The sequence below is a fragment of the Giraffa tippelskirchi genome, chromosome 12 (genome assembly GCF_054371585.1).
Source record: "Giraffa tippelskirchi isolate mGirTip1 chromosome 12, T2T-mGirTip1v1.2.pri, whole genome shotgun sequence".
NCBI lineage: Eukaryota > Metazoa > Chordata > Mammalia > Artiodactyla > Giraffidae > Giraffa > Giraffa tippelskirchi.
This window is the reverse complement of record NC_137286.1, coordinates 141535247-141561829: the sequence shown is the minus strand read 5'-3', so window position 1 is coordinate 141561829 and position 26583 is coordinate 141535247. Positions and strand designations below refer to the sequence as shown.

Below are 26583 nucleotides of genomic sequence, written 5' to 3'. Positions count from 1 at the left end.
GTCGGTGATGCCATCCAACCATCTCATCCTCTGTCGTCCCCTTCTCCTCCCACCTTCAATCTTTCCCAGCATCAGGGTCTTTTCCAAGGAGTCAGTTCTTCGGATCAGGTGGCCAAAGTATAGGAGTTTCAGCTTCAGAATCAGTCCTTCCAGTGAATATTCAGGACTGATTTCCTTTAGGATCTAGAAACACAGCCAAATTAATTTCTCAGATTAAATTTTTAAAAATTTATTTCCCCAAGCTTTCATTGTGCATGGAGTAAAAGTCTGCAGTTGATAGCATTCTCTAAAATGTTACAACATCAGATCACTTTTCAACTAAGAAAAAGCAAAACAAACAACAACAAAAACAAAACCCAGAGCATGCTGACTCTCTCTCCACTGATGAATGTGCCTGCTGCTCACCTTGAGTTTTCTGGATGCCCAAAGCTGCCTGCAGACTGCAACCACCCTTACCTACCACCATCCCTACATCCCCCAAACCCAGCCTGTCAGTCAAAAGGTCTTCACAAACTTGTATCATCATGACCTTTTCCTGACTTGAGAAGCCCATGTCTCTTTCCATCCCCACATCCTGTCCATCTCTGATTGGCCTGCGCCTCACTTTCTCTCTGAAGCCTTCCACTAACCACGTGGATTTAGAAGGACAGCTCTTAGTAGGTAGTATGCATGTCTCCATCCCACACTCTTCAGCTAGTTAATCACGAATGGCCATCTCCTTTGGCCAGTGGCTTTTATAAATGACTATTAAGTCTTTTATTATTGTTGAGCTGTTTGCTGTCTAATCTACTTTGAAATTCACGTAACACTGTAAATTTTTTCAGGAAGGAAGCACCTTAAACTCCCTAGTAAATTTGGGTTCTCACGTTGTCTTTGACACAGAGTTGGAATGGAATGAAGAGTTCTCCATTTGTTTCCATATCGGTGGGCCGAAGGACTGTTGCCGGTTTTTAAAACTGGCAAAAATGTTGGCATTTCTATGCTGTGTGAAATGATGTTATAAAAGAAAAAAAACAAAAGCCCATGCTCAAGCGGTGTTTGTGAGTGTAGTGATTTCAAGCTCGACTTTTCGTTTGGGTTGTGCTGTTCTTGGTCACCTGCAACCGCGATCGCTAAGCTTTGACTGCAGACTGTCTGGATCGTGGTCTCCTTTGTGGCTTCAGGCTACTCGACTCGTCTGGTTCTTCTCCAGGACACTGTGGTCTTTTTTTTTCAGGGGTCGTAGCAAATCAATTACAGGTCAGAAACACTTTGGGATGAAGAACTCTGTGTCCTGAAGAAAGCCAAAGATGGAAGTGAGAGCACAGAACCAGTGGGGACGGCGATAAGTAGTTCTCTATCCCGTCTCTAAAGGGCTTGTGCCAAAATGCGCTCTCTGAGTAATGCCTTTCCCAGTGTGGGTATTTTTTTTTCCCTTCTTTTTTTAGAAATTAAAAGTATGAATCTGATGCCAAAGCCACAAACCACAAATCCAATTTAAGCAGAGGAAATCAGGACTTAAGACTCAAGCGTGCATTCGGAAGGGTGGGGGAGGGCGGAAGGAGGCTGACTCTCAACCAACTTCTCCCCGACTTCCCTTCCTTCTGCCCACTTAGCGCCCTGAAAACATGTCCAAACTGCGAGATTGCTTATTAAATTAGCACACTATGACTCTGTAACTCTATTTGTGAAGTTGAAGTAGAACCAAAAGAAAATGGAAATACAAAAAAAAAAAAAAAGAATGAAAGGCGTAAGTCGGTGCAAATTTGCTCTCAGACTTGAGTGGATTAAACTCCCTTTAAAATTTGCCTGGCTTGATAAACAACAGGGGCCTACTATAGGACTTCCCTTGTGGCTCAGCTAGTAAAGAATCCGCCTGCAATGTGGGAGACCTGGGTTCGATCCCTGAGTTGGAAAGATCCCCTGGAAAAGGGAAAGACTACCCACTCCACTATTCTGGCCTGGAGAATTCCATGGACTGTATAGTCCATGGGGTGGCAACGAATTGGACAGGACTGAGTGACTTTCACTATCACTGTAGAGCACAGCACACATTTAATAACTTGTAATAACTTATAAGTAAAAAGAACCTAATATATATATGTATATATATGGACACATATATATATATATGTGTGTGTATATATATGTAACTGAATCACTTTGCTGTACACCTGAAACTATCAAAACATTGTAAATCAACTACACTTTAATTTAAAAATATACACCTGGGTTGTCTACAGCTAAACTCTAAATTCAAGACCAAATTCTACATCATTGTTCATGTAACTTCCACCTCGATTTCTCAAAGGCTGTGTTGTGTGTGTTTTAATTTATTTTCATAACCACTGGCTTCAGAGTTTTCCCTCTCTAGTTAAAGGTGACATTGTGACTTTGCATGATGAATAAGTGCCCCGAATGCCTTCATCTTCCTGCCTGTGACCCTGCTGCTCTGGAGTTTCTAGGAGGACTGACATTGTTAACAAAAGGGTTTTTATAACTTTCATCTCCTCTGAGAAGTAGCTGGGAGACAAAGTCTGAAACAGAAATTTCAGAAGGAAGCAAACCTCAGCTATTTGCATCTTCCTTAAATAGAAGTAAACCAAGTATTTACTGGTACCATTTTCATCTATTCTTACAACTTGGCCCATTAGATGGAGTTACCAGGTAGTTCTAGGTATAAACAGGCAAAGTGGATTTTAAATATCTGCTCTGAAACACAGTTCTAAAGTGTGAGCCTCAACTCTGGAGAATGTATTGATCAGTCCTCATTACCTACAGTTATTTTTTAAAATTATCCCCCTGTCCTAATTATTTTCTTGGCATAACGCATCCAGGGAAATACTTCCTGGCTGTAAAGCAAATGGGTGCTAAAAAATGGAAAACACCATTTGGAAAACACCAGTGGAAGTTCCCAGTTTACTGCTCTATGTCTTCTCATAAGAAAGCTAATAAAACGATTCTTCTGCTCTAATTCTTGTTTTCATAGTTCATATGAATATGACACATCCCAATCCAATATAACTTTCACTAAAGTGAAATTTAATGAAATTCAGTGAAAGCTGAATTTTATTAAACAATGTATGCTATGTCTGACTCTGCGACCCCATGGACTGTAGCCCACCAGGCTCTCCATGGGATTTTCCAGGCAAGAATACTGGAGTGGGTTGCCATTTCTTCCCAACTCGGTCAAACCAGCGCCTCCTGTGTCTCCTGCACAGGCAGGCAGGTCTTTACCACTGAGCCACCTGGGAAGACTATTAAACAAGAGTGCACTTTAATTTCAACAGATGCCCTTGGATTCTTTCATATCATCCTTTTTGTTATGCTAATTCTCAACTTCTGATAATGTGATGAAGGCTGGAGAGCAAGTTGGTATGGCCTGCTATAGGTTTGGCTGGCTATAAAAAGTCTCTGAGTGAGTCAAATAGTCGTTGCTTTTCAGATTCTTTAAATTTAGAGAATCCCGTTTCTAGTTTCTGAAAGAAGTGAATCATACTTTCTAGTGATTAACTGAGTGTGTTAAATTTAACATGTAATACTCTAAGCCTTAGGGTTTTTTTTTTTCCTACTTTTTCTCTCTTTTTGAGAATACAGTTGAAATTTCTGACTTTCAAATTAGATTTTTCTATTTCTCCCTCAAATCCTATTGGTTTCTGCTTCATGTATTTGGGGCTCTGTCAGTAGATGCAGAAACATTCAGGATTGTTATGCTTTCTTCGTAAATTGACTTATTTATCATTAAGAAATGATCCTTCCTTATGTACTGTAAGATTCTTTGCCTTGAAATCTATTTTGTCCTTGATTAACATTGTCTGATTATTCCCAGCATGGCATACTGTTTTCTATCCTTTTCTCTGATTGTTAATAGCTCTGCTAAGGTGTAATGGTCATAAAATCATCTGTATCTAAAAGTGTATAACTTTATAAGCTTTAACATATGAAGTCATCGTCATACTCAAGGTTATAAATATGTCTGTCACCACAGAGGTTTCCTTACGCCCTTTTGTACTCCTGACCTCCTGCTTCTCCTAGTCTCTTCACCAATCTCCATGTAGTCATAGATCTTGGGGGAAGAAGCAATGATCTCTCTATCACTGGTTTTAAGTACTTTCAATACGATGTGTCCTTGTATAGTTTTCTTCATGTTTCCTGTTTTTGGAATGTGTTAAGCAGTTTGGATTTTTGGCTTTATTGTTTTCACCGATTTGGAAATTTCCAGCCATTGTTTCTTCAAATATCTTTCTTTCTTGCCCTCTTGGTACTTTTCCCTGGAATCTCCAATTAGACATATCTCCAATCATTGAAAGTTATCCCATAGCTCACTGAGGCTCTGTTCATTTCTTTTTAGAATTCTGTTTTCTCTCTGGGTTTCATTTGCAACCATTTCTATTACTATGTCTCCCAGTTCACCACTTTTACTGCAATTAATCTAATCTGCCATAAATGCCATTCCGTGTATTTTTTTCTTCATTTCATGAAATGTAGCTTTCACTCATCAAAGTTTGTTTTGGGCTGCCTGTGTCTGTACCTAACTTTTGGGATGTGTGGAAGGTATAGAGTTGTAAAGGCTGTTTGCATGTCCCTGTCTGATATTCTGACATCTGGGGCAGCTCTGGGTCAGTTTTGATTTACTGATTCTCCCCTTTGCTATGGGTCAGATCCCCCTGCTTCTTTGCATGCCTTATTGCATTTTCTTATTGGATTCCAAATACTTTTAATTTTACTTCCTTGGATGTTAGATATTTTTGTATTCCTATAAATGTTCTTGAACTTATTCTGGGATGCAGTTAAGTTACTCAGAAACAGTATGCTCTTGCTTTCAGAATTTGTTAGGAGAGACTGAAGCACTGCTCAGACTAAGCTAATTCCCCTCCTACAGAGGCAAGCCTCTTATTTGTACTCTGCTCAATGCCCCATGAATTATGAGTTTTTCCAGTCTGGCTAGCGGGAATAGGCATTGTTCCCAGTCTTGTGTGTGTTTGAGGCACTGTTACCACTATTCCTCTTGGATACTTTTTCCCAGCCTTGAGTGGTCTCCTCATATGGAGTTGTCCGTTAGTACTCAGCTGAATACCTAAGGAGACCCTGTGTAGATCCCAGAAATTCTATCCCTCTGCAGCCCTCTCCTTTCCCTGGACTCAACTCCATCTCAGCTTAGAAAGTCCACCAGGCTCCCCTTCCTTCACCATGTCCTGGAACATCTCTAAGCCTTTAAAATCCGGGAAGAAAAGAGCTCACCTTATTTCTTTTCCATCTCCTAGAAACCTCTGTCCTTCATTTCCTGGTATCCAGTGTCTTGCAAAATTCAATTTGTCCTTTTTTGTTGTTTCATATGAGAGAGTACATCTGGTCCTCATTATTCTTTCTTGGTCAGAAATAGAAGTCATTTTGACTTTTAAAGAAGTTCTGCATAATTATTAAGCTCTCTCAGGTTGTGGTATATAGTTCATATAGCATTCACATTCTCTTTCAGTCATATTGCCTGCATTGAAATTTGCTCATTATGGTGTTTGACTACAAAATATTAGCAAATGCTAATAATACTCTTGGGCCTTTGTTCCGTCAGCCATTCAGTTACAGTTGATTAGTCTCAAACTTTATGAAGAACACAGTGAGAGGCCTGATTAATAATATGCAATTATATTTTGTATTATAATAAGTATAAAATGGCTTTTGTGTTGAGCAGTAGAAAGTGAAAGGATTGTCCATTAAAAATAATGAGATTTTGGCCACATATATGGCGAAGTGAAAACTTCCTCACTCTACGCTGTTTGGGGTGTGTGTGTGTGTGTGTGTGTGTGTGTGTGTGTGTGTGTGTATTTATTGTGCCAAGGTATCATAAGTCAAACACAGAACTTGGGAGGGTTTCAAGATGCTACAGTTTGCTTTCAGAATTCATCATTCCAAAGGAGGTTTGCAACAGTTTTTCCCATGGTGGTTTTCTTAATTGAAAATAATCCTATCATAAAGAAATAGAAATGACGTTTTTATTAAATATTTAAGGACTGGCTGAGTAAACATGGAGTGTTCTAGTAACTTAATATATTTAGTAATATGTCCTTACTGAAATTATATTGCTAAGATTTTGAATGGCATCGGAATGGGGTGCTTTTCTTACTGAGCTTCAAAGATATGCTTCTTTCTGGAACTTGTAGACCCTGAATATTTGAAAAGTTCAACACTGCACAGGAATCCCTAGATACCTAGGTCTGCTCAAGGTCTGTCTGCTCCTTGGAGTTTAGGGTCAAATATTAAACAGGATCCTTACTGCTTGCCTTCCTTTTAATGATCTTCTCAGACATATCCCCAAGAAAGGCTTTACCCACTATTGTTTTTTTAGTATATTTTACCTAGAGGGAATTTTTGGGCCAAAATAATTTTTGGAAAAAAGTAACAGCTTAAAATTTTGTGGTGTTTCCCTTTAAAAACCCACATTTACCTTTACCTTTATCTCAAGTATACTCTACTCCTCTAAGTCTTAAATAAGATATAGAAAAATGCATTTTGCCTTGAATTCCGTTTAGAACTTATCGATCTTAAAAGACCAACAGAAAATAAATTCAGTTCAATATAAGTTTGTTGAGCAGCTGTTCTGTGCAAAGCACAGCGACGGGCTACTCTGAATAATACATGATGCAAATCGTTAAAAGATGTATCATGTATTTTCTGGGCAGGCAGACATGCAAACCCAATAATTTAATGCATGATTAATTGGTGTAAATTCGTATTACGAGTTCTCCTCGTCTCCTTTCAATAGATAGCAAGCTGTCTGAGCCCAAGAACTGTATTTTCAGGCAAGATTGTATCCCTAATACCTTCAGCCAAAGGATTCTGGTCGGCAGAGGTGGAAAAGATACTGTAGACTGATCAGCAGTTAAAATTCAGCAGACATGATAATGCATTGGATTGGGGTGGTGGGTTGAACAGCAACTCTGAAATAGCTGAAACTAGGTTCCCAGGGGACTAGGGCTCTGAAAGTGGCATGGGGACAGTTCCAAAGAAAAGTGAATACCATTCTCAGAAATTAACAGAAAGGTATAGCAGATTTTCTCACCTTTAGTTTTCTTCATCATTTTCCTTAGTGCTCTCTCCTTTTTTTTTTTTCCAGCCCTTTGGAAGAGTTCCTGGGCATGGTTTATTTTTATGATTGGACTATATGATAATTTATGGATTTGGATAAATTATTCACAATACTATTTTCTGCTGCTAGGAGTGCCAAAATCTAATTAGATCTACCACAAAAATGTATATTCCCAAAATTGCCTTTTACCCTGTTAAAAAAAATATGTGATTTTCCATAGCTATAGAGGATTGACGCTAAAGAACCTAGGTTGATAATTAGTTCCAAGGTTTATGTATAAATAAGTGTAGTATGTGTGGATATACATTTATATATTTGCCATATAAAAATCCATGCCATATTGTACAATTGTTTGTTTAAATGATGATTTAAAATGTATACATCATCTTAAGAGTTATTCTGATTTCTCTTTTGTCAGTCTGAACATTTTGTGAAAATAATTTGTGACAGTGATTGACTTAGATGAACCCACTTCTGAGAAAGTGATTGTTTTAATTAAAAATGTTGGATATTTTTTCCTTGCACCTAAAGGCAGTTGGACTGACTTGCATTTCTTTCATTTCTAAGTGTTGAGGCTAATATGTTATGAAACATCTTTTTTTCCTCTTCATATACATGTGTATTAGTTTTCATTATTTCTATTTTAATTAATATCAGAGAACATAGTTAGTGTAGAATTTCACACAAGGAGTACCCTCAGGACGTTTTCAGTGAAATGGCCAGGAACAGCAAATAGAAAAGGCAGAACAAAAAGCATAATTAATACAGGCTAAGTTTTCATATTTTCTTGAGCAGAATAAGATGCTCTGGATGTGTAAGTATTTTAAAAGATAATAAAGATCCCTAACAGTTTTATAAGTTGGAAAATATTTTGCATTTTTGTATAGTTAACTAAAATATAGGTGTAGGACTTCAGATATTGATCCATCCTTCAATTATTAATTGAGAGTCCAAGTTATAGGAGTTTGGGCTATATCAGTATTGAAAACAAAATAATTTTTTTTGTACTTCATCATCAAATCTTCTTGTCCCATTAGTTTAATGAAAAAAGTGAGCATGCATCTCAATATAAGTTTATTTCATACAAGCAATATTTCCACTCTTTTGTCTCAAGTCATAACACTTATTTAAGGTGGCACTCCATTTTATTATAGTAGAAGTATTTTACATCGTCTTCTAAACATCTTTAAAATCCTTTGGCTGAGCTCATGTGAGATCTGAATAGATCATCATTGTTTTGATTTCTTATTTGCATGCTTGCTTTTAACCACATAATCCACGTAGAATATACATTATCTTCCTTATTTTCTTAATGTTAAGCTTTAGCTTGTTTTTTTTAATTTTTAATTTCACCTCTGGCCCATACTATCTCTGGGATTTTTTTCCCCTCAACTATCCTAATTTTATTTAAACTAGATAGTATAATTTATAAGCCCCTTAACCAGGAGCACATGAATTTCAACCTATGACAAAGCATTCAGTGGACAGTGACTGAGAGCCAGGGTCACTGGGCCAGCCCCTCAGTGTTATGGGATGGCCCACCTGCCCCACATACTTCAAGGATCTAATGTAACATGTGACATGTGACTTTGAAGATACCAATGTCAATCCATGCTTAAGTTCTTTGTCATTTTTGGAGGTAATAACAACAGTAAGTTCTACTACTAGGTCTTCTTCATACATGGCAGTGTGCTATCTTGCAAACCCCTGTGTGGGGAGAAGCTCCCCACTTTGGATGCTGTTTGCTTTAAATGTTTGCAAAGTCTGGATCCTGTCCATTCCTGCAGTTATGTGGGACTTTAGTGTTTCCTTTTTTTGTTAACTGTTCTCTCAAAGAGTCATGATGGGTTCAGCACATATTATTATAGATGGAAGCTGAGACTTGTACTGGAAGTAAAGTAAGAAAATGAAGGGTTAGAGCCTTCTTGCAGAGATCCAGAAGGTTGGTCATACCTTTGTCTGACTGCACATACTGATGTCGTGGTTTTCTCAGTAAAATTGTGGTTTTGTCTGTTTTTGCTGTGATTTTTGGTTGCATATTTTCACTTTAGGCTTAGGGAGAAAGGGTTTGTTTTAATTATTTGGAAGACTGACTTTAAGCTATACAGGGCTACACTGAACAATTGTATAAATGAGTATCACAGTAAAGCTTTTATGAGCATGTGATTATGTATGACGAGAAAATACTAAGTGAAATTCTTGAAAATTTGGGGCAAGCTGTTAATCTACAGCAATAATAGATGTTCAGTTTATTTGCAAATACATATGTGATTTTCTCTACAAATATGTACAAAATGCCATTTTAACTCATTCTTTCTCAAAGGCATTAATAGATTTATTATAGTTTCTGCATTTACCTTATAAAGCTAGCATGCCATCATGATTGGACATTTTACAAATAATAAAATACTGAAAAATAAATATTCTGATAACCATCAAAATACAGTTACATTTAACATTTTAGCATATTGTCTCTCATTTTTCCTATGAATGGTATTTTTACATAGTCATTCTCAAGTTATACAGACATGTTATTACACAAAACCGTAAAGCACTAAGGACTTATTTTTAAGTTGGAATGCCAAAAAGTGCAATTACCTAGTCAAAAATTGTGGACATTTTTAAGGCTTTACTATGATTGCTGTCTTGGTTTTCATGTTGTTTCAGTTTTCACTCTTACCTGCAATATGAAATTACTGGAAAAATTACACTTTTGTCAGTATTCATTCAAGAAAGGTATAGTGCATAGCTTTCATTTATCTAGACCCAGGAAATGCCATATGAGCAATACTGTACATTTCACTTTTCCTCATGAAACTCCCAGTCCAGAGTTTCACACCTCTAGGCAAGTGGGTATATTGGAGACAGGTAAGATTACGGGAAACCTCTAGGCAAGTGGGTGTATTGGAGACAGGTAAGGTTATGGGAAAGGAATCAATGTGGGAGATTATGAGATATTTGTAGGCAGCCACGGTGTGCTGCAGTCCATGGGATTGCAAAGAGTCAGAATGACGCAGTGACCCAGGTTGGGCTACATGCTGAAGCTGGAAGGGGAACAGTACAAACCAAGGTCAGGCGGGTAAGGTGGGCCCCTGCTGCTGCAGAGTGAGCCCTTTGGTGGGCGTTGAAGACTTGCTGCTTATTTCCTGATCTGATGAACAAGAACAGCACTCTGCATGGCCTGGGAGAGGCCATGAGGGATTGAACACTTGCTGGCACTGAAAACAGAGGAAAGGAAAACAGGGAGAGAGATTTTGAAGACAGTGTCTGTAGGAACTGGGCAACTCGTTGGATGGAATATAAAAGGCAAGGATGGTGTTAACCTGAGGGGGTTAACAATTAACATCAGTGGTCAAATCAGAGTGGACTTTTGACCGAAGTTGATGGAGATGGAGGAATTGAAGTGAAAATGATACTGTAGGAAGTTTAAACTTAAGCAGTATTAAATGTAAGGTTTTGATGAGGATTTCATGGGTGGAGATTTATTGGAAATGTGGTCAATGGCAAAGTAGGATAGATCTTAGAAGAGATTTTCAGGAAATTTGGTCATCTCTAACTTTATGTTATGGCTTTGCATTATAGATTCAGCTCCAAGTATGCAGAATTAGAGGGGTTAGACACAGCCCAAGGTAACCTTTGAGAATCTAGTTTTAAAAAATAGATGTTTGCATTTCATTTTAAGTCATTTGAGATAGTTTAGGCTGATTGTTCAATTTTTACAGGCTACATAATTTAGCGGTTAAGTGGGCAGGATCATGTCAATCCAGCTTTGCACTTATTAGTCATGTGCTGTTTGTCAAATTACCTCATTGTGCTGTGTCTTTACTTTCTCATTATCAAAATGGGCTTCCCATTTTGTAAGTAAGTTGTGGTGAAAATTCAGTGAGTTAATTGTGGCTCCTGAGAAGAACAGTCAATACTACTATGGTTTCTAAAAAAAAAAAAGAAAAAACAAATACTGTGAAAGTAGATAAATAGAAATCAGTTTGGTTTTCTTTTCTTGAAATTAAATAACTCAAAAATACAATTTCATATTTTACTTGTAATTTCTTAGCAGGCATGACGTGTGGTTAGAAAATAGGTCCTTAGCCTAATGTCCTCCAGGTTCAGTCCTGTTATCACAAGTAGCAGGATTTCCTTTTTTATGACCAAATAATATTACACTGTGTATCTACACCACATATTTCTTTATCCATTCATCTGTTGATGGACACTTAGTTTGTTTCCATGTCTTGGTTGTGGTGAATAATGCTGCAGTGAACATGGGGGTGCAGATATCTCTTTGAAATCCTGATTTCATTTCCTTTGTGTATATACCCATAGTGGGATCTCTGGATCCTATGGATCAGTTTTCACGATGATCAGTTTTATGCATCCGCATGAGTAACACCCATGCTGTTTCCCCCAGTGACTGCACCAATTTACATCCCCGCCAACCATGCACAAGGGTTCCCTTTTCTTCGCTTTCTCCCCAGGGCTTGTGCTGGCTTTTTAATAGGAGAAACAAAAGAGAAATGGGCTCTCTCTCTAAGTGTGAAGGGACTTGTGAGGGTCACGAGTCTTCTCACTTTCTTGCCGGGGATACTTAATTCAAGTCGAGAAGATATCATAGCTAAAATACAGGATTACTAAAAGTAAGTGATCCAGAGCATAAAGCTTTTGCAAAAAAATTTTCTGTCTCTGAAATGCTCTGTTTGTTTTCATGGCAACTAAGCATTCCCACCCCTTTCCCACCTTTTCACTTTTGTTCCCTTCTTTTTCTATGCTACATGTTTTCAGTGACAAGCATAAATATAATACAGCAAAACTAGGAAAAATCCTCAGTACTTAAAGGTTCAATAGTACTTATTGGATGATGAGCAGAGTAAGGTACAAGAGTAATTTTTTTCACTAAGGCACATATTAGAATTATGTGATTTTTAAAGTTGTATACTACAGAGTAAGGAACATATGGGGCTTCCCATGTGGCACTAGTGGTAAAGAACCCACCTGCCAGCGCAGGTAGACATAAGAGATGTGGGTTCGATCCCTGGTTCAGGAAGATACCCTGGAAAAGGGCATGGCAACCCACTTAAGTATCCCTGCCTGGAGAATCCCATAGACAGAGCATTCTGGTGAGCTACAGTCCATAGGGTCAGGCGCAACTGAAGTGACTGAACACACACACACACACAAGGAACATACACGACACAATTGTAATAATCACTTTTAGTGTGAGTGTTAGTCACTCAGTTGTGTCCAACTCTTTGTGACCCCATGATCTGTCCATGGGATTCTCCAGGCAAGAATAGTGGAGTGGATTGCCATTCTCTTCTTCAAGAGATCTTTCCAACCCAGGGATGGAACCTGGGTCTCTTGCATTGCAGGCAGATTCTTTACCATTTAATAATCACTTAGATGTTTCTTTCTAAAATCCTACTCCTCCAAAAACACCTGTATTCTAACATGCTTGATTACACGAATGCTGTCATGCTGTGATTTTCTTGCATTATTTTCCAGATTCCTGAATATCACAGTGTCTTTGAAGAAAATCTGTGCCAAGGGGCCGTTTCTCAAATGATCAGTTACATCAGATGTACATAGAAACAGATGCTGTCATTCTTTTTAATTTCTTGAGAACTGAACAAAAGGCTGAGGATATTCTGTTTTGAACAGCTTTTTTGGTGTCTTTTTGCACATTTTTTTTTGTGTGTCCACCTGTTTGCCATCCATCATTTTTTGATCAATTACAACATCCTTGGTTTCATCATTCTGTAACAACCGCCTGTTTTGACAGCATGATCACATTTGTATGTCTCATTCAGGGGTTGTGGAGAGATGCTAGTTGCCATGGGGAGGATTCTGATGTCTCCCATCAAATCTAGTCATGAGATGGTGGTGACCTTTGAAAAGCCACATGCAAATATTTATTTTCAAAGGTAGAGTTGGCTCTTTGTGAAGCACCGGATCACTAGACCGGCTATCTCTCCGATGAATCATCTAATGAGAAGTCTGTTACCGTATAATTTCCCTTTTGGTTTTAATAAACTTCCACTGTCCTTGACCTTAAGCCATTTGAGACAAGAATAAAAATCCATAGTGTATAATTTTACTATCCCTTGTAGTTATATAAATCATATAGGATTATCTGTCTAATTCATCTAATTGGTCTGGATTGTGGCCAGAGATTATTGGAGATTCAGCTGAAGCTGAATGCAATACTGCATGCAATACAAGTCCAATACTTTGGCCACCTGATGCAAAGAACTGACTCACTGGAAAAGCCCCTGATGCTGGGAAAGACTGAAGGCAGGAGGAGAAGGGGATGACAGAGGATGAGGTGGTCGGATGTCATCACTGACTCGATGGACATGAGTTTGAGTAAACCCTGGGAGTTGGTGATGGACAGGGAAGCCTGGCATGCTGCAGTCCACGGGGTTGCAAAGAGGACACGACTGAGCGACTGAACTGACTGACTGATGGCCAGAGAGCTTAGGTTTGTTACTGTGTCTCGCCCTGAGTTCAGAAGTTGATTTTCACATTTTCCTGTGGTTCACATCTAAGTACACAATACTTCTGTGCAAGTTAGGGTGACTGTTTAAGCATCAAAGAAACACCCATATCAGAGCTTTTTCTGAGAATGTGTACCAGATATCAGCATGGCTTTTTTTTTTTTTTTAAGTAAAAGTTTTTCACATTTGGGGATTACTTGTCAAATTAAGTGAAAAAAAAATTCTGTTAAAAAGCCTTTGATATGGTTTCTTAAAGCTAGGAGTTTGCAAAATTCTTGTCCCACCATCCTGAATGATATTAGTTTAAACTATTAAGCTAGTTAGTTTGCTACTGCTACTGCTGCTAAGTCGTTTCAGTCGTGTCCGACTCTGTGCGACCCCATAGACGGCAGCCCACCAGGCTCCGCCGTCCCTGGGATTCTCCAGGCAAGAATACTGGAGTGGGTTGCCATTTCCTTCTCCAGTGCATGAAAGGGAAAAGTGAAAGTGAAGTCGCTCAGTCGTGTCCGACTGTTAGCAACCCCATGGACTGCAGCCTACCAGGCTCCTCCATCCATGGGATTTTCCAGGCAAGGGTACTGGAGTGGGTAGGACTTAACTAATAGCTAAATAGATTAAGTAGTTTAATCATTTTAACTAATTATTTAAATACATACATGTCAGGGTTTTTTTTTAATGACCTGTTATCTAAAGTTTATGACTTTACGACTTTATGTAAAATAAGTTTATGACTATTTCCTTCACCTCCCATGATCAGCATCTTCCAGGTTTGAGAAATGCAAAGACATTTGGAAAACATAAAATAAAAGGTGCTTCTATAAAATACCCTCTTACTTCTGAAAAAAGATAGAAAAGAAACAGAGAAGAAAAAAGAAATTCTATTGTGATGTGTTGTGAGGCTTATGACCTCTGTGTTTGCCTTTCAGATCCCCAGCTCAAGGGTATAGTGACCAGGTTATATTGCAGGCAAGGCTACTACTTGCAAATGCACCCCGATGGAGCTCTCGACGGGACCAAGGACGACAGCACTAATTCTAGTAAGTGACCTCCCCAGGCCACCAGTTCACACAACTGGTGGAAGAGATGCTGCTGCTTCAATGACTACAAATACATTTGCAAATATTGGGTTATGTCCATTCATTTTTACAAATGTCATACCCTAGAATGCCATTGATAATTCTCCTTGGGCCACCTGGATAGAAATATTCATAGAGCCACAAAAGAAACCTGTCATTTTAAGAGAATTATTCATCTTTTCAGTTTTTTCCCCAAGCAGTTGTCATATCCAGTGTTATTGTTACTTGAATCTTGTTCTCATCAAAGTAACTGCACTAATGCATTCAGATGAAAGTTGATTACCTGTTTACTTTGGGAGTTTTATTTTTGTGAGGCCTGTAGCTTCTTAATGATAACTGTGGACATTCAAGAACAATAAGGATTAGTTGTTTCAAATAGTAGAAGTGTTATTTTTCAAATTCTTTGTGTTCAACAAGATAATATTTTTCTTTATAGAGAGAACATGAAGGCTGTGTACTTTTTAATGCATTTTATGAATTATTTATTTAGAAAATTGGATGTGTGCTGACTTTTTTTTTTAATTAAAAAAGCCACCCACCTTCCATTGTCTTCATGTCTGTCTTCATTTTACTCTTTCTTTATATATAACTTTTCTTTGTATTTTTATTCTGGCACCCCTTCTCTTCAATTTTCTGTGTTTTTTGTTTCCTATTTTCTGTTCATACTGGCCTCTGATTCCATTTAATTTAGCACATCAGTTCTAAAGTAGACACTTTTCATTGCTCAGGAGAATTAGTGAAAAGCAAAAATCAATTTTATTGGAAATATTTAATCACATGTTACTAGTGAATGTGAATCTTTTAATCTATTTAGCATTTATCCTTCATATACAGAACATCACTCCATGGGAAGAAGGAGGCTTTGAATACACATAACCAAATTATAGACAGTTCCTGTTTTAAAGTCTAGTCATCAACTGTTCAGAAACCCTGATTCTGAGAGCAGCTAATAATATAAAATAGGCTACTTTTGCATTTGGTGTTGCTAAGTGAAATATCGTTATTTTCCCAAACATTGTATTTGTATTTTAGACTTTGGACATTACTTCATTTTTAAATTTTTCTTTCAACTTTAAGTATTTTCTTTATCAATATTTTCCTCCTATTGAATTTTTAATCTTTTCATCTCCTTGTTTCTATTATGTCATCCTTTTGTACTTCAGACTTTTCCCTATCATATTTGTTCATTGATTTTTGTTTGCTTTATTTCCTCTTGCTTTAGAAAAAGAGAAGGTAAAGCAATTCAGACAAAGGGAAGAAAGAGAAGACATTTTTATTCATAAGATTCACATCAAACATTGTTTACTTGTTGGGATTTTGATATTAGTTTGAAATCTCAAAATCACCAGCACTTAACCATCTCTGACCTACAGAAGATGTTAGTTTCTTCTGATTCATGTTAATATATATATATTATATATATATGTATAAATATATATATCTGCTAATTTTCCTTTCCCTACTTTAAACTCCTTGCCCACTCTTTGACAAAAGGCATTCTCTTTTTCTTGTGTGTTATAGTCGTGAGGGTCATGGACTTTAGATTCCTAAGTTCTAATGTCTTCAATGTCTCTGATTTTCTTTGACCAGAGTCTAATAGACAATGAAAGCAAGTTTTCTTTAAGTCTGATCATGATAAGAGCTATGACACTCTGATTTATCAGACTAGAGGCTGATGTCATCCATCAGACAAAAAATTTCAAAGAAAGAAAAAGAAATTATAGCTATATGAAAATGCTCCTTAGCTGGACTTCTTGAAAAAATAACTTCCTTCAAGCAAATGTTTTCTGAGTTTTTTTCTTACCTTCTCCTTTTGTTTTGTAGTGCCAAACAGGTTGATTTTTTTCATGATGGAATCAATATCTAGTTAAGAAGTATCAGTAGACATTGCTTTTTAAAAGTGTATTGCATCACAATTGAATAAGCAGCACAATATTTTCTGAATTATGAAAGTGCAGATGTAGAAGTTATACACACATGATTATATCTGGTTATCTGCATAGTATTAAACACTGGACTGGGAAGCTGAGATACTAAAAGATACTGGACCTTCTGTTCTGTAAACGTATGAGGCTTTTTCTCTGGAAGAGAATCTTTGTGTGGCTCTTGAAATCCTTTCTAATTCCCCTCAATGCTGGTGAGGAGCAGTTCTGGGAACCAGGCAGAAATGGGAACCCCAATGGACAAGCAAATCGGTACCAAATCATAGTGACCTGCCTGCAAGGGCTTCCATTCCTATGCAAAGATCTAGCCCACAGCTCCTTTTCTTACAAGTTATCATTGTGTTTTCTGTGCCCTTTAAGTCAGTTAGGTTAGTTTCCTTATTGTTTTAACATTTGCAAAGACAAAGCAGGACAGAATAAAACAGGCTGAAATAAATGTTCCCTCCTCAAAAGGTTATGAAAGCTGCATGACTGCAAAATTTATAAAACATTGCAGGATTATAGCAGCTTTGTAAAAGCAATGGGAATTACTAATTAACTCAACTATTTTGTACTATCACCATCTTAACTGAAAAGCACAAGCTTTTAGGATGAATTTTAAGATATCTTCTCTTCTCTGGTTCATCACAGTAGTCTTATACATTCTGGGAAAATCATTAGCCCTGAAAAGTGATCTTTAGAAATGAAGGTGAGAGTGTCAGCGATGCTGACAGACAGACAGGTCCTCAGTAGAGCACTGCCCTCTTTGCTTGAGCTAAGTTGCTTCAGTCATGTCCGACTCTTTGTAACCCCAAAGACTGTAGCCCACTAGGCTCCTTTGTCCATGGGATTCTCCAGGCAAGAATACTGAAATGGGTTGCCATTTCCTTCTCCATTTTGCTTGAGAGCGTGATGTAATTATTCACAAACATTCCAGGTTTTTGCTGTTTATCTGAATACAAAACAAAGATTAGTCATCCATAGGTAGGAAAAATAAAGGGAAATAACCTAAAAGTCACCCTGATGGCACCCTGAAATTCACCAAATGAGAGAACTGAGGCTTGAACCTCCATGACTGGAGCTCATTGCTAGCCCACTAGTAAATATGAGATTACTTAGAACTAGGTAAGGGCTTCCCTGATGTCTCAGATGGTAAAGAATCCACCTGCAATGTGGGAGACCTGGGTTTGATCCCTGGGTCAGGAAGATCCCCTGGAGGAGGGCGTGGCAACCCACTCCAGTATTTTTGCCTGGAAAATCCCATGGACCAAGGAACCTGGTGGGCTGTAGTCCTAGGGTCACAAACAGGTGGACGTGACTGTGACTTAGTGACTAAGCACAGCACAGCACAGAACTGGGTAAAGTCAGAACCACCCTGCTAAGCTTTCTTGGTCAAAAAATTTAAATGCCTTGAAAGGGAGAAAGGGTGGCAGGCAAACCTAACACCCTGACACTAGTGCCCTCCCAGGATCACCAGCTGAGATCTACAACTTTCTGGGCAAGAAAATGGGGAAGGGTGGATAATTGGTCCTAACTGAGAGATTCTGAAGCAACTCACCTGCTTACCCAGGCTTCCAGTGCCCTGGAAACATCTTTCACAAAAGGAAGTGAATGCCCGGGATACTTTATCATCACACCCTTTTTACAGAGTGCGTTGCTTTGAAATTCTTAGAGCTTCCCTTCTATGCACCAAAGAGAAGCATTACCATGACTGTGGTATTTGATTAGAGAATGCTTTTTTTTCTTCAGTTTACTTTTGGCAAGTTGCCAAAAGTTTGGTTTTTTCCTGTGCTCTTAAAGGTCACTCTTCCCACTACCAGATGCAGCAAGCAGAAGAGGGCTCTAGAAATATCCATGTGTCAGTCTTTATTGCTAGATTAAAGCCCCACCTAAACCAATCCCTCTTACCTTAGAGATTCCCAACCTGATAACCTGATGTATAAAACCAGCTGGTCCCTCACAACGCCCACTATTAAACAGGCCTTGGGAAGGTGGTTCTCACGTCGTCTGTAGGTTAGAATCATTTGAGGAGCTTTTTTTAAAAAAAAAAAAAAAAAAGTTCCTTATGCCCTAAACTCACTCCCAGAGACTCTAATTTAATTTCATTGCTTTGGAATTGGGCATAGCTATCCTGTCTTATAAGGCTTCTCTGGTGGCTCAGACGGTAAAGCGTTTGCCTGCAATGCTAGAGACCCAAGTTCGATCCCTGGGTTGGGAAGATCCCCTGGAGAAGGAAATGGCAACCCACTCCAGTACTCGTGCCTGGAAAATCCCATGGACAGAGGAGCCTGGTGGGCTACAGTCCATGGGGTCGCTAAGAGTCGGACATGACTGAGCGACTTTACCTTCACTCTTCACTTCCTTTCATCCCATCTTATGAATACAGTTTTAAAGTGCAGCCAGGGTTGAATGAAATTCACTATCATCTGGAGACTGGAGTGTTCCACAGAATGGACAAAGTAGCATGAACATCTTCATTATTCTTACTCCCCCAGGCCTTGTGGCATTGCTTTATAAATGTGTTAGATACAGCAAGGCTGAAAACCCATGATGATGTTTCAATTAATGTGGGTATCTGTGGTTATGACAAGCACCATGGATCTGTCATGATCAACTCTGAATGGGCTTCCGCATTATAGTGGTTCTATGGATTCACTTTCTGTGTTCCTCCTATAAATGATAACTACTATTTTATAATTCAGGTCTCAACCAAAACCCTGGGGCGGGGGAAAGTTTTATGTTTGTTTTTTTAAAATATAGTACAGGGCTTCCCTTGTGGCTCAGCTGGTAAAGAATCCACCTGCATTGAGGGAGACCCGGGTTCGATCCCTGGGTTGGGAAGATCCCCTGGAGAAGGAAAAGGCTACCCACTCCAGTATTCTGGCCTGGAGATTTCCATGGACTGTATGGGGTTGCAAAGAGTCGGATACGACTGAGCAACTTTCACTTTCACAGTCATTTTAAACTGTCTTCTATAATTTTACTCTTTCCCATACTATATTATTTTCATGAGTTCATGATGCATTTATATTCTAGAATTATTCTACCTGGCCTATATCAATTATATGGCACCTACAAAACCATTTGGGCTTGCCAGGTGGTGCAGTGGTAAAGAATCCGCTTGCCAATGCAGGAGATGCAAGAGATACAAGTTCCATCTCTGGGTTGGGAAGTTCCCCTGGAGGAGGAAATGGCAACCTACTACAGTATTCTTGCAGTCCGTGGGGTCTCAAAGAGTCGGACACAACTGAGCACACACACAATACCATTAGACATATATGAAGGTTAGAATAAATAAATCTGAATAGGTTCAGATAGAATAGTTTGCATGGGCAAATGCACAATTATGGTTTTTCCTAAAAACTTTTGCAAATAAATCAGGAATTATCCTATGGTGCCAATCCTTTCAAAATATTAGCAAGATGGGACAGTTTAAGTGTTATAGAAGAGAGTGAAAGCATCAGTGACTTTCTTCCATGAAGAAGGAATCCCGAAGAGACATCCCTGGTGGTCCAGTGGTTAAGACTGCACTTCCAATTCAGGGGGTGCGGTTTCAATCCCTGGTTGGGTGACTGACATCCCACCTGCTGCATAGCACAGCCAAAAAATTAAAAAAGAAGAAATACTGAGAGTTGCCATGACACAAATATTCAATAACTCCACACTCATGTTTAACATTATATAATATAATAGAAATAAGCAGACATAAGCCTCATTCCTCCATAAGGATATTATAAGCCCCTAGAATCCTACAGAAGACAATGCTAGTTTGCATCCTGAAAGTGAATATCCACTGAACCTGATGCCCCTGAGTGTTCTTGTAGGGATAATTCTCGAGGGTCATGGCCAGCCATTCTGCTTTCATCATCTGAGTTGCACAGACATCTTGAGATCTCAAGATCAGTAACATATAGAAATTGGAAGAGAGGGTGTAATCTCCCCTGACTCAATTCAGAGAAAACGTGTGCCTCGGAATTAAATAGAACACAGTTTAGAAGGTCCATTTAAAATTATGTACCGAGTAGACCCACAGATTTAAGTCAAAATTGCCCACATCTTTCAAATGATTTATTCTTTGTGGAATGCAAGCGAGAGCCTAAACCTAAGATGTTTTCCTTGTACGTTTACTCGACACTTTAGAGTTTTCATTGCCTCTTCTGGGCTGGTTCTCTTACTTAGAATTAGACGAATTAAGAATGCAAATGGGAGCAGATAACCTCTCATAATTAACAATAATCTTATAAATGTGTCTATGATAAAATCTCCAAGCAGTCACTTCCCAGGAGGTTCAGTGGTTGACTCTGCACTTAATTGCAAGGGGTGAGGGCTCGATCCATGATCTGGGAACTAAGATCCTACATGCCATGTGGCCAAAGGGAAAAAATAAGAATGATGCTAAAATGCTCACTACACAGTCATATATAACCCTGGCAAGAAAATGCATTATTAAGGATGTTAATTAAGACTTTAAAAAAATAATAAATGATAACATTGCTATCTGCAGTGTGAAACTTACAAACAAATACATTTTTGGTCAATAAAGGAAGAAATAGAACATGGAAACATTCTTATCTCTTAAGTGGGTAAAATTGAACACTTTTCCCTCTTTGTTTTAGTTTTCACTCAGTTTTATGAAAGAAAATTAATGAAGAAAATTCCCTTTCTGAAATTTGCATGCCATTCAGCTTGCTTAGTTCTTTCTAAATTTAGCATGCTGGCAGGTGCACACCTTTTCTGGGCTCTGCTGGCATGTCATGTCAGTTCTGCAAGAGTAATTTAGCTTTGGAATTACCTTTTCAACTTCTTGCCTGTACTACATTGCAATAATGAAGCAAACCTTCCACCTAAAAGACCAGAATAAGCACTCAACTTGGGCTTTTAAAATTCTCCTCTTTTAGGGTACAGTGGTTAAGACTTAACCTTCCAACGCAGGGAGTACGGATTTGATCGCTGGTCGGTCAGGAAGCTAAGATCCCACAAACCTTGTGAGCCAAAAACCAAACATAAAACAGAAACAATATTGTAACAAACTCAAAAAAGACTTGAAAAATGGTCCGCATCAAAAAAAAAAAAGTCTTTAAAATAAAATTCTGCTCTTTGAGAATCTTCCTAGATGATTTCTTCTGGTATCAAATGGTGTCAGAGACTGTGATGCTAGAATCGTGATTACAGGCTTGATTCTGTTTATTATCCCACCATCCTTCAGAATGCTATAGGGAGCCTGCCAAGATCTACAAATCAGCACTCAAGTGCTATCTTGACTCATAACAGAAACTTCTTAAATAGAGAGATAGAAGGTAATAAATTGGAACCTCTCAGAATGTTATAACAGACATAATGTCTCTCAAGGAGAAGAAATGAAACAGAGAAGGGATGGGGGTAGGTACTCTGCTTCTCCCTGCCCGTTGATGACAGACCGTCTTTGTCTTTGCAGCACTGTTCAACCTCATCCCAGTGGGGCTGCGGGTCGTTGCAATCCAGGGAGTGAAGACCGGGTTGTATGTAGCCATGAATGGAGAAGGTTACCTCTACCCATCAGTAAGTAACACATCCAAGGTATTGCCCTTCCATCTAAGGTCTACAAAACAGCGATAGCAGCCACCACAAAAAGGAGAATGCTTTCAGTTTCGCTTTAGTGTCTGACCTTTACGACAATGCCTAGGAGCTGTTAATGCATGATTCAGCAATGTTTGATAATGCATCAGTGTATCAAGCAGAAGAGGAACATTACCTCTTAAAGTTGTGCACTTGCATATTTTCATATGTCCCAGTTTATCGAAAATTGAGAAATTTTGAAAGGATTGACATTTTTTTAAGAGATCTTATCCACTTTATTCAAATATTCCAATTTTTAAGTTTTCTGTTAGGTGGTTGATATTATCTAAGCAGACCGTTTTCTTTCCTTCCTTTTAAATATAAGGCAGAGAACACAGGCTGATACTTTATAGGCTAAGAAAGATGCAGTAATATCTGTCCACTTTTAAACGCAAATGAAATTTTATTACCTAATTGCTATTAGAAAGAATTGATATTAATGTAATCTTTTTCTATTACTATTTACAAATGTATTTTACTTAGGGAGTTTCTTGTGAAAGATTATTTTGCAAAAAGAAACAGAGTAAATGCAATTCTAAAAGAGAAAATTTAAGAGAGAGTAGTTCTTTTAAAAAAACAAAAATTGAGATTGACTAAGTGTTTTACTGGGAAAATATTTCTAATATCAAAATGTATATCACATTTAAATGTAAACAAGTCTTGGTTTTGTGTTAATATGTATTAGCATCTGAACACCTTTCCATTCTCTTCTGTAATATTTGCTGTTTACGAGTAATTTGCATTCATATGTGCATTCATATCTGCATTTATAATGCAGTTAGAATTCGTATATGCCACAGGTCCAAGCAATAGAGACTTAAGATGGAAATAACTTCTTTCCACTATCCCTTGAGCAAAAACTGACAGAGTAAAGTGGTAGAGCCTCAGAGGAGATTCTCTTATTTGGGTTTGCATGTCATCTTCCTATGAATTCTTCAAAACTCTGTTGTTAAATATTGTCATCAAAAAAAAAAAATGTATACAGACATACATTTTACACACACACCGCTAAAACTTAAGCAGAACAGAAAGGTTCTCTGGGAACTCCCATGAAATGTGATATATTTTCTTCAGCAAATCTGGGAAAATCCTGTCAAGGAAAATGAAATGTGAGCCATGGATTCCCTTCCTGTTGAGCTGAGACATGCTGTAGTCTTTCTGAAAACTTCTACCTCATTCCCTGAAGGCCATTCCTGCATGCAGACCTGGGCCCCGCATTATGCAAATTGCATTTGGTTGCCCAAGATGAATATTCAACATATTGGGAGCCAGAGGAAGCTGGAATTTGCTATCTCCGCTTTAGAAAAGCTCTATTCAGATAAAGATCATTTCCTAGAGATGCCTTATCTCAAATGAAAGTCAGTTTCATGGATTTGACGTATATGCTCTTATTTTTTTCCTTTGTCTCCCCCAGTCATCTCTGAAATGCCTAAAAGTGATCAGATGCAGTTTCTGCCATCGCCTCTAGTTCTGATCCTGCAGATGATTTTATCATGTCTTCCTGCCCTAGTGTATGCATTGATGTCAGGGGAAGTGTAAATGTTTGTTTGATCTCTTTTGCTTCTGAGATGCTGTTTTCTTGTGATGGGGTTGCACCTGGCTGGCATTTTTTTAAAGGTAGAGAATATCAGAGTGAGTCTGTGTCTTAGCTTAAAATCCAAGTGCTGGTTATGTTCGGTGCAGTGTACATGGCGGGACAAGAATAGAGTGAGGACAGAACCAGCTGCCTGGTTCAGTCCTCAACACCTTAAATAAGGTCTTTCTACCCAGGAATCAGATCTTGGGGGAGCAGCAAGCACCCAGGATTTGTCCCAGGAAGAGCATCAGGCTTTTTATCTGACCCGCTGTTTTCTGCTCTCACCTCCCAGGTTCTCCAATTATTTGGTTTCTGGGCCTTCCAGTTGAGGTCGTTGAGTTTCTGATTTGCAGGTCTTGGGTTTTCTCTTCTTCTCATATTTGACTCTCTGCTCTGAACCCAGGACCTAATAAGCAGCACTCTATTCACCCAACTTACCTCTGCCCAGGCCAGGCCCTTAGAATCCTCAGTATCTTATAGAAAAAAGATTTAGACCAGTATCCAGTGTGATTTCCAGTTTTTGCTAATATTTTCTAGTTGAAGTGCTCTGTTTATTTCAAGGTAATGGAATTTGAACTTCAAATACTTCAGGAGAAAGGAATGTTTTCCCACATTCAGTCCTTTATTCCATAATTAGTTTCTGAGAACCTAGTAAAATAAGAATATAGCACAAGGCAATATCACAGTTACTATAATATATAATAATAATACTGGTTAATATTTACTTAATGCACTCTCCCTAGTACTGTTCAAGTGTGTTGCAGTCTTAGCCCATTTAATCCTCCCAACCAATTAAGCAAATACCATTAAAATGATCTTACGGCTACACAGAGAGCCTACAGAGTCAACAGTCACCCAGGTAGTAAAAAGAGAAGATGAGATTTGAGCCTTGTTAATCGGACTCATTAGATCACTTTTAACTGTTGCACCATAATGCTTTCACACGCCAGACATTTTTCATAATATGGTCTGGCACCTATTCTAGTAAGAAGCTATAAACACAAGATGATGTCATAAAAATCTTTAGGGAATTGTTACCTAGGGAATTGTTAATTTCAAACATTAAGAAGTATCATTTGAAACATAATCTGTTTCCTTTGGAGAATCTCAAGTAAAAGAAATCATAGAAAATATTTATCAGGGGGAAAGTTGGGTATTATATGTGTGTGTGCTCAGTCATTCATTCGTGTCCGACTCTTTGTGACACCATGGGCTATAGCCCACCAGGCTCCTCTGTCCGTGGAATTTTCCAGGCAAGAATACTGGAGTGGGTAGCCATTTCCTACTCCAGGGGATCTTCAGGACCCAGGGGTTGAACCAGGATCTCTTGCGTCTCCAGCAATGGCAGGTGGATTCTTTACCGCTGAGCCACCTGGGAAGTATATATTGATATTAACACCACCTGGGAAGTACATATTGCTATTATATACTGGGTGTTTAATATTCTTAAAATGTATTCCATGTAACGTTTGAGCTTAAAACTTTAAAGCTAACATGGTTAACCCAACCAAGAAGTTTTGAACTAAGCCGAATAACTTTTTTAAAAGGAAAACTCCACTCAAGCTAACATTTAAAGAAAAAAATTGATATAAAGATTGAACTCTGAGAAATGAAGCAGTCTGTTTTATGCCCACTTAAAAAAGATCAAGTTAGACTAGTGTCTGACATGAGATCAGTTTTATTGAGGACCTATAGATTTGGAATGTAGGCAGTAAAATACTGAGATCTCTCAAAGTGAGTTCCATTAAATGAAAGTCACTCGTGGAATCTGACTTGAAACTCTCATAATCCCTTGCCATCCAAATAAAGATATTTAATTTGTCAGATAATTTCACCTCAGGGGGATGAAAGAAGGAATCTTGACTGAGATGTAAATAATCACATTTCCAATGCTGCAGGCACTTGCTCCCTGTGGAATCTTTTCATCAACATGACAATAGTCATTTCTTTTGTGGTCATAACGATTGTAATATATTACTTGAAGAGGCCTCTCAAGAGATTTGATGTCAGATACAGTTTGCTTGAAGGTAGAACACAGGCTGTAAACTCACCGAACAGAAACTGACAAGGAAATACTTTTTAAAAGAATGAGTTTAAAATAATGTTTAGGAAATAAAATGCATGTTGACTAACTCCAAACTATTTATAGTGCTGTGAGGAACAGTCAAGGGTTTGTTTCTTTTTGTTTTTTGTTTGTTTGTTTTCTTCCTTCCAAACAACCTACAACTTTATAAAAGACTAAGTTAATCCTCCATAGAAAGTTAAGGTTCAAATGTAAATTCCAAACATTCAAGAAAAGTTGGGATGAAAGAAAAATAGCATTCATCAGTTGGGCAGAGAGAGAGAACAGTTGAAGCCAAAGGGTGTTTCTGATATAAGAAAGTGAGGGGTTGTGGGGGAAGGGAAGAAAGGAGACTGATGATAAAATGGATAAAACCCAGGATCTTGGATCTAAGGGGGAAAACATGTTCCTTGGATGCTTTAAGATAATTTGGAGGATTAAAATTCTGGTTTCAACCTGGTTGACTTTTCTCGATGATGAGGTAAAAAAATGTACATAAAATGTATAAAGATTCCTTTTCATTGTCTTATCACAGGCTGACATTTATGGGACTATTGTTTTCCAAAGTGAGACTATAAATGTTTCTGTTACCCTGCTGCAGGCATCTAGAGAAAGAGTGAGCCCTGGTGTTCTCCTGAAATCAGCATTTCATCTCAGTGTCTTAACCAAGTGATGCAAGTGGAGAGGAAGACATTTCCTTTCCATGTAGATTTTAAAAACAAATCAAGAAAAAGCATTGTAAATATCAGGACTCGTAAGAGTCACATGGACAAATAGGAAAAATGAAGATTGCTTGGG

General features: G+C 38.2%; 1 protein-coding gene across 3 annotated transcripts in view; it reads left to right on the top strand.

The window, feature by feature from the left end:
* FGF14 (fibroblast growth factor 14) overlaps positions 1 to 26583 on the top strand; it is a 619177-nt gene that overhangs the window by 485879 nt on the left and 106715 nt on the right. For 2 of the 3 annotated variants that reach the window (XM_081552097.1, XM_081552095.1), the window contains 2 exons: positions 14481 to 14591; positions 21987 to 22090. In XM_081552097.1, the coding sequence (XP_081408223.1) occupies positions 14481 to 14591; positions 21987 to 22090 (215 nt within the window). The remainder of the gene's footprint in view (positions 1 to 14480; positions 14592 to 21986; positions 22091 to 26583) is intronic. The other variant, XM_081552096.1, reaches the window with a different exon arrangement.